This window comes from Marmota marmota, unplaced genomic scaffold (genome assembly GCF_001458135.2).
Source record: "Marmota marmota marmota unplaced genomic scaffold, marMar, whole genome shotgun sequence".
Classification (NCBI taxonomy): Eukaryota; Metazoa; Chordata; class Mammalia; order Rodentia; family Sciuridae; genus Marmota; species Marmota marmota.
Genome location: NW_025999977.1, coordinates 39009497 through 39018507, shown reverse-complemented (window position 1 = coordinate 39018507; position 9011 = coordinate 39009497). Strand labels below are relative to the sequence as shown.

The 9011-nt window shown below is 45.2% G+C and overlaps 1 protein-coding gene across 10 annotated transcripts in view; it reads left to right on the top strand.

The window, feature by feature from the left end:
• Positions 1-9011, top strand: part of Plb1 (phospholipase B1) — a 129982-nt gene that overhangs the window by 954 nt on the left and 120017 nt on the right. For 9 of the 10 annotated variants that reach the window (XR_007348139.1, XM_048804612.1, XM_048804610.1 and 6 more), the window contains exons 2-3: positions 2184-2250; positions 5901-6073. Coding sequence is in view for 9 of the 10 variants with exons in the window: in XM_048804612.1 (XP_048660569.1) it covers positions 6013-6073 (61 nt within the window). In the remaining variant the exon portion in view is untranslated. The remainder of the gene's footprint in view (positions 1-2183; positions 2251-5900; positions 6074-9011) is intronic. The other variant, XM_048804606.1, reaches the window with a different exon arrangement.

Below are 9011 nucleotides of genomic sequence, written 5' to 3'. Positions count from 1 at the left end.
ATATATATATATGTAATTGGACACCATATCTTTATTTATTTATTTTTACGTGGTGCTAAGGACCTAACCCAGTGCGTTGCACGTGCTAGGAGAGCACTCTACCGCTGAGCCACAACCCCAGGCCCTCTGTCCACTAGCACAGGGTCCATGCTGAGTGAGTCTCCGTGGTTCCAACTTAGTTCCCCTGGGCTGTGATGAAGAGGCAAGAGCTCTGGGCCCTACCTTTCATAGCTGAGCAACTTTGGACAAGTTACTAATCCTCTCTGGGTTTTAAGTTTCTTATGTGCAAAACTGGATTAAAGATACCATTGCTGCAATGCTCCTGGTGGTTCAGCCCTGGGTGATGAGTGGGAAAGAACATTGGGCTTGGATCTGGGAGTCCTAAACCCAGTCTAGGCTCTGAGTCACAGAGTAGCTCTGCTTTTCCTTGCCTCAGTTTCCTACCCTGTGTAATGGGAGTAAGGAGGAATGGACTAGGTCAAGCGCTCTCTGGCAAGTTCTGCCCCAGTCCTTGTTGTTTTCCTGCCACAGGGTGGGGTTGTCCCCAAGAAGAAGGGAAGGGGGGGACACAGCTGGACATCTATCCATCCATCCAACTGTGGTGGGTCAGAGGGTCCTGTCTAGTTTTCTAGTCCTTCTGGTATGGGACCAAGGAGGACATTGTTAAGGGCCTTCTACCAGCAGAAGTGGTGCTTCTTTCCTAGGTTTGCCAGGGCCCCAGTGCCCAGGCTGCCCATTGGTCACCTGGATGGGTCCCTCAGACTCAGGATCCAGGAGAGAAGGGTCACATTGCCAGACTTTGTTACTGAAGTGGGCACCTAAGCCAAAGGCTACCAGTTCAGGATCTAGAGCCTTCCCTGGGCTTCCTCCTGAAGGGCTAAAGCCACTCACCACGCAAATCTTCCAGTCACCCTGGAGAGGACTGAATGGATGTGGAGGAAGAGACTTGGACCAGAACCTTCTTTTGAACTTCCTGTTGGGGGACTTTAGTCAGGACTTTTAACCCCCGAGGAAGGTAGATGCTATTCAATGAGACATTCATTAGCTTGAAAAGCTGAGGTCTGGCACCTAGTAGGTGCTCACCAAACACTACCTAAATCTGAACCTGGTTGTAGGTGCATTAAGGTGTTACAGATGGGAAAAGACACTGACCCTCTAGCCCTCAGGACCTCCAGAAGGGTCCTAGAGCAGGTGCCTCACATGTCCCCATCTGTAAAGGGTAGCCAGCCAGTGACGGTCCCCTTCTCAGAGCTGATGGCTGGGTAGGAAGTGGGCCATGCAGTGAGAGGCTCACCTCACCCCTTCCCCAATGCCGAGAGCCTACTCTTCCCATGCCCATTGGAGATGGAACTTGGGCTGTCAGCTAAGGAAACCAGGGCAGAAGGAAGAGGAAATGACTACAGGGATAAAAAGCATCATCTGATGCTCCATGCCTGGGCTTCCCTAGGCACCTGAGTCCAGTTCTTTCCCATTCCACCTCCTGACCTCTGAGAAATAAGTCCGAGCATCTTGCCCCATATATTTCTATGGATTTCCTCTCTAGAGGGGTCACAGGTCAGCCTGAGCTTGCCAGCTGTCCATAGCCTGTTCTGGCATTGGTGAACTTTTGGTTTGTAGATGCAGCAGAGTACTGGGTGCTGGGTGGTTCCCTGAGAGCTCTGGCTGAGTTGGGATCGCAGCCCTGATGGACACCAGAATCTTTATAAAAAGAACCTATGCTTAAGTTGCACTCTAGGCCAACTAAATCCAAATGTGAGGGTGCGTCCCGGTGGATATAGGTACCTTTAAAAGATCTTCCCAGGTAGCTCCAACATGTAGCCACCATGTGGAGGAATAACAGTTACCTTAGGTCAGAGCCGTGACCATGAACCTCAGTGTTTTCCACTGTCTATTCTCGTCCTGCTTCATGGTATTGAGAGCAATGTGCTTCTCTTTTTCTTCAGTTCTCTAATCTAAAACATGATTTGTATTCCTTTCATTTTTTTTTCTAGAATGTTCTGTAAGCGAATCTTCTTGTAATAGTCAAAGCCTCTGTCCACCGGGGCTCACCCTCACATTTGGATTTAGTTGGCCTAGAGTGCAACCTGAGTGTAGGCTCTTTTTCAAGATTCTGGTGTCCATCCAGGCAAGCACTCCTTCCTTTATTCTGACTTTAATTCATTTATTTATTCATTCAATGCTAGCTGCTGGAGATATAGCAAAGGTCAAGGCAGGCCAAGTGTCCTCTCTCAGGGGGTGACCATCTTTTCTGTAAGTATTTGCTTTGTCAGTCTTTCTCTTTTCATTTACAAGAATATAATATTTAAAACTTGTGGTTTCTTTTTTTCTGGTCCTTCTTTCTTTCTTTATATTTTTGTTTTATTTATATTTTTATTTATTTATTTATCTATAAATTTATATTTATTTATTTATTTTATTTATATATTTATAAATATATATTTTATATATTTATTTTATATTTTATTTATTTATATTATTTATTTATTTTATTGGTCCTTCTTTATTTTCTCTCTTACTTCTTCACTCCTCAACGAAGCGCTTCTGGTCATTAGTATCTTGATTGTAAGCAAAGCCTCTGCCCATGGCCAGCCAAGCCAGTCCCACTACTAGGATGCTGTGCCTAGGTCCTGTGCTAGAAAACAGGCACCAGTAGGTCCCTATCCAAGATGACAGGCCACTGCACACTTCCTGTCACATGGTTACAGCTTGGCCAGCATGAGGACCTGGGTTTTCCTTGTGGGAGGAAGAGGATGAGAGGTTCCTTTGACCTGCACTCTGCTCATATAACCTGCACTTACCCTTCTTCCTGATTCCCAGAGCCATTAGTGGGCCTTCATTCTAGCTGTTCCCTAGCACAAGGGAATTGTGCTAGTTACGCCTTTAACCAGAAGAAAAACAGATCTAAGTCTTATTTTTATCAAATTCTAGAGATTTCTTTGTATTTCCACTAGTAAGATAGTTGTTTTCAAATATTTTTGACTATGACCCTCCTTAGGAGATGCATATGCCCTCACTACATGGGGCTGTAACAAGTTTCCCTAATACATTACTTACCCTCAGATATTGTGTTCTATTTCATTTTTTCCCCCAATGGGCTGATCATTTACCAAGTTAAATTCTTTGGATAAAAATGAGTTCTAACCCTCTTTTCTAAGGCCCATTCTGTTTTAAACCACAGAGGCCCTGAGCTAGAGGCTTGGTCTCGCGCCCCCTTGTGGATTCTTGGGAAATAGCAACTCCTTAGCTTTTTCAACCCCCCAGATGCCTTCTGAGCAAGGCATGCACTGCCACCCCTTCACGGTGGGAGTTCCTGAACCTGAGTCTGTCCCATAAATCTACAGTGGAGCATCTTAGCTTCTCTGGGAACTGTTCCCTTCACAGAAAATCAAAGAACAAAGTTTATGGACAAGTGACAGAGTTTATCTCTGGCTTTAGATGACTACTTTTCCCCTAATTTTTCCCTCCCTCCCTCCCTCCCTTCCTTCCTTCCTTCCTTCCTGCTGGGAATTGAATCCAGGCCCTTGTGCATGTGAGGCAAGCACTTTACCAACTGAGCTATATCCCCCACCCTCCTTATTTTCATAGACACATAGAGAGGCAGGTGTCATTCAAGCTCATTTGTCTAAAGGGGCCACCATAGTCCCTGGCAGGAGTGTCCATGGAGTGCTGCTGCTTTCCCCGCCTCTCACAGCTGATGAGGATTCCTGGATGTATTGATGGGACTCTGAGCTCCTTCCATCTAAAAGGCAGTTCAGCCTGGTTTATACCACATTGCCTCTCAGAGATTAAATACTTGTTAAAAAGGCATTTCTCGTTTTTTCTAAATGTAAAGAGGTTAGAGTCTGGCCATGCAGAGGGCAGGAGTGAGTGCCTGGCAGGTAGAGTTGTAGGGACAGACCAGGCAAGGCACTGAAGATAGCAGAAACAGTTTTTATTTGGCTGCAGCCAGGTTCAGAGGGTACAGCTCTTGCTATAATCAATCAATCCCCTGAACCCCAAGTTCAGGAAGTTTCAGAGTTTTATACCCAGCATGTAAGGGGAGGGGCTCAGAAGTTCACAGTCTGCAGAAGTTCACATAAAAGCAGCTTTTTCTTTCACTGTTTTGGGCAAGTTAACCCTTCAAGGACAACACCTGAGAAGGGGAGAGCTTCTTCTCTCCTTCTTTCCTCCCCTGCCAGCTGTTACCATGGAGCCCAGTTGTAACTTATCTTAAAAATGTACACATCTCTGTGAAGCCCAGCTCAAGGCCAGAGGCCTTGTTTGCACATTTCTACAACGTACTATACTGGATATGTTTGTGAAAACCTAGTAAGGGGGTGTCCAGCACCTGGAGTGCTGATATCTTCCTGGCTAGTGGCCAAGTAAAACAGAGAGACACAAAAATAGGAAGTTTATCTACATTGGACTCTTTCGCAGAGACTCTTTTGCTGACAGTCCTAAAATCAGCCATGGTGAAGAGGGCTTTTGTGTGGAGAAAGGGGGTGCCACTTCAGAGTCAGGCTGCTTCTGCCCTTGCCCAGCATCCTCCCCACCCATCTCTAACTGGACTATGGATGAGCGGGGAACCTGTGGATGTTCACTCCATCCAAGCAGGTGCAGTGATGTTCCTTAAAGTGGCTGGTGGCATGAGCTGGTTCCTACCAGAGAGACAGAACTGTCGGTCTCTCATTGAACTTGTGGGCAGTTAAGTAAAGCAGACAGGTGTCCAGGTACTTAGAAGCATCTGTGCTCAAATGATTCCTCTAGACCTTGACCTTAGGTACATTTTATTCTTCCTTTACTGTGAATGCTGCCTTCTTCCACGTCCTGGGGCTAGTGCGTCAGAGCTCACATCCTAGCATGACCCAACAGCATTATGCAGAGGCTGAGGCTCAGCCTGTGACCTGGCTACATCATGTTTTACCAAGAAGCTGAGAAAGGAGGACAATAACCTAAAATCAGGGCTGTAGGGATAAAGGGCTGCCCACTTCAATAGAACTATAACTGTGATTTTTCAAATATGAGAAAAGTGTCCAGGTCAGCCAGAACAGCAAGATCTGGGATGGATAACAGGGACCAGCTCGGGACTCCAAGCTAGATCCTAGGAGTCAGATTCTGGGTCCTGCTGTCACAGGGATGGCCACAAGTCAAGGACAGTTTAAATATATTTGTGCATATTAATCATTTTTTTGGTGGGGAAAAATGACAATTTCACTCTTAAGTGATTTTGTCACTTGGGCTTTCAATTCCAGCTCTGTCTGCCCCACTTAGATCCCATCCAACATTCCCAACTTCGTGTACCCAAAGGAAACTGCTGATTGTGTCCAATTCAGTTCAGTGGCTCATCTCTCTGGCTCGAGACTCCCAATTCAACACTCAGACAATACATAAGTGGTGTGTGCATGGGCCCAATGCTCTCAGCCACCCATAGGTTTGGAGGTGTGGGGGACAAACAAACCTGTTTGTGTCATACACACCAGAGAACCGGGTGGCACTCCTGAGATATGGTGGGAATATATTCCAGACTAAGAAGAGAATTTAACCGCCACTTGGAGGGGGCTTTTGTGGTTTACAGTTGTCACAAAATACCTGTATTCCCTGGGTCTTTTATCCCCTGGCTTGCAGTGGAGAGGGTTGAAGCCAAGTTAAGGGACATGCCCAAGTTCTCATGGCTGCAGTGGATTTGGAATTCCAGTCCAGAGCATGGGATTTCACAGCCTGCACTCCTCCCAGTGCAGTCTCTACTGATGATTTCTGGTCACTCGTCCCCATGGAAGGTTGCATGAAGGCAGCTGTGGGGACCTGGTGTCTGTGACTAGAACATGCTACCTGTTTGACTCATCTGCCTCGATGTTAATATTTATCATTTACAGCCAGTCCCTGCCCCCTTTCAAAGGTGAACACAGTAAAATTTATGACAGGTGCACTATCAGATCCCAGAGGAGCACAAAAGCAGCAGGAATCATCCCAGCCCATCTATCTGTAGAAGGAAGTCATTCACCCAGAGTCCTGAGACACCTGGAGCATTCTGGAATGGGGCTGCGGCCGGGTGTGTTCCTCTCGGGGCTGCTGCTGCTGCTGCTGCTGGGGCAAGGTAAGTGTGCCTTCTGCTCAGAGACAGCTGATGCCTCGGCCCTGTTGGTGTCCTCTATTGCGTAGGCATGGTGTGTGGGAGCACAGTGTCCTTTTGATGAGACAAAGCACAAAAGGAACAGTTCAAACGCAACAAGGCTGTTTGGCCTCTTGTTGGGTGGGAGGTGCACCTATCTGCAAAGTGACCCAGGGTTAGGTGCCCCAGAGGCTGTAGGTTGAGAAATGCAGGTAAGAAACGCAGCCAGGGTGCAGCGCTGGCTGTGGTGGGCGACTGTGTAGAGTCACGGAGGCCTGTATCCTAGCTCTTTGTGCTGTATGGCCTTGGGCCAGTTCTTCTACTTCCCGACCTTGATTTCCACCACCCCACCCCACCCACCCCCGTCTTTAAAATGTAAGTACCACTAGTAATGATGCTTTGATCATTACTATTACTATTTATGGGCTTTGTTTATTGCTGAAAGGATACAGGAAGAGAGATCAGGATGACAAATTCTAGGAAACAGCCTATTGAGCTTCCACAGAGCTGTGTGGGCTACAGGCTGGGTCTGCCTTCCCCCTGGTGATCAGAAGCAATGGTCCTTCAGCCTCTCCTCCCTGTCTCTGATTCTTCCTTGGTTTAAGAAGGTAGAATCTTTCAACTCTTGGGCCCTTAAACATGACCTTTCAACCTCTCAAGATGAGATGCCTGAGCGTGGAGCAGGAAGGCCCTTGTCCTTGAGCCCCCAGAGGTAAAGGAGGTTTGGGGCAGAGACCTGGCCTTCAAGCCAGATCCTCACCAGCCTCAGGGGATGAACAGTGCTGCTTCACAGGCTGCTGCATTTCCTGATTACTGAGGAAGCTAAGGAGTTTTTTTTTTTTTTCCATGCTTCTCAATCATTAAATTCCTCTTTTCTTTAAGTCTTTCCCCCAGTTTTTTTTCCGTTGACTTTTAGAAGTTCCCGTGTGTGCTCTGAATTGGTTCTTTGGTGGTAATATACGTATGGTAAACATCTTCTCCCACTCCAAAATGGTCTTTCCATTATCTTTTTTTTTTTTTTTTTGGAGGGGGGTTAATTTTTTAGCTAGGTATATCTCTTTATTTTAAAAATTTTTTTATTAGTTCTAATCAATTATACTTTATAGTAGAAAGCTCTTCATTTGATTCATTGTACACAAATGGAGCAGAATTTTTCACTTTTGTGGTTGTGCATGAATTAGAGTCACACCATTTGTGCAATTATACATGTGTCTAGGGTAATGATGTCTGTCTCATTCCACTGTCTTTCCTCCTCTTTGGCCCCTCCCTTCTCCCCTTTGTCCCATTCAGAGTTTCTCCACTCATCCCGTGTCTCTCCCATAAGGATTAGCATTCACTTATCAGAGAAAACATTTGGTCCCTGGTTTTTTGAGATTGGCTTATTTCGCTTAGCATGATATTCTCCAACTCTATCCATTTACCTGCAAATGCCATAAGCTTATTCTCTTTTAATGATGAGTAATATTCCACTGTGTATATATAACATAGTTTCTTTATCCATTCCTCTATTGAAAAGATAGAAAAATGGTGGGCAAAATTCTCAATTTTGTGAAAGTAAGCAAAAACCACCCAAACGAGAACAAACAGAGGCTATTTATTCAGAGCTTGATAGAGTGAGCTGCCATAATTCGCCCTTGGTGGAGACCCAAAGACAGACTGGGGAGTAGGAAAGCTTTAGGTCTGTTGATTGCAGGCTGGTGGTGCAGGGACACAGGAGGCTAGGGGCATGGGTTGGCATCTTGGGGAGCATATTTGGCTTTCTCTGGTTCGTCCTGAGATGGAAGCAGGAAGGAAATATCCAGAAAGGGGCAATTGTTAACCGAGCCCTGACCATCTGGGCTGATGGCTGCAGAGGTCAAGGTGGCCCCTGGGTCAGTTAGGGCAGATCACAGTTCAGAATTCTGTACCATATGTGGGCTGGCCATTATCTGTTTGTATATTCTGTGTTGATTCCTAGGTATATAAATTTGTAATGTTTTCCCTTATGGTCTGTGCTCTTTGTGTCTTAAATTATTTAAGAACTCCTGTGGGGCACCTTTTGCAACTCAGGAGGCTAAGGCAGGAGGATTGCAAGTTTGAGGTCAGCCTCAGAAGCAAGAACCTCAGCAACTAGTGAGAATGTCTCAACACAAAAAGTTAAAAAGGGCTGGGGATGTGGCTCAGTGGTAGAGCACCCCTGGGTTGAAATCTCCAATACCTTAAACAAAAAAGTCTCTCTTACACTCTATTACTGACTCCACCCCTAGCTCTTTCCCACAGCTCTGAAGAGCCACCTCTGTCCACAGGTGAAGGATTCCCTATGACTCCATGTGTTTCAGAGGGCCCTCTTTTGCTTGGTTACCCCATTTTTCTATCCCTGGACCAGTAAAACCTTGTTTTAATTCTGTAGTTTCATAGTAAGTTTTGTTATCTGACAAAATAAGCCTTTGGAAGCTTCTTGGCTTTGAATTTCCATATAAATTTAACTATCAGCTTGTCAATTTCTACCAAAGAAAAATCTATTCGGATTTTGACAGAGATTGCTTTGAATTCCATGAATCAAGTTGAGAAAACAGATTTTTATGACAGTGAGTCTTGCCAAACACGAACAAGCATTTAGATCTTGAGTGCTTCTCAAAGATTTCTCTGTGGAGGTCTTGCACATATTCTGTTAAATGTATTCCTAGGTATTCATATTTTTATTGTATGGCAAATGGTTTTTTGATTTCTTTATTTTGGAAACATTTGCTATACATATATAGAAATGAAATAGATTTTTACATCTCAATTTTTGTACCCAACAAAATTCTTAGAAATTTTAATTTATTTTGCACATTCTTTAGGGACTCCTATGCACACAATCCTGACAATAATAGTTTTGCTGATTCCTTTTTAACCTGTATACCTCATTTCTATTTTGTACTTTATTGTGCTGGCTGGTGCC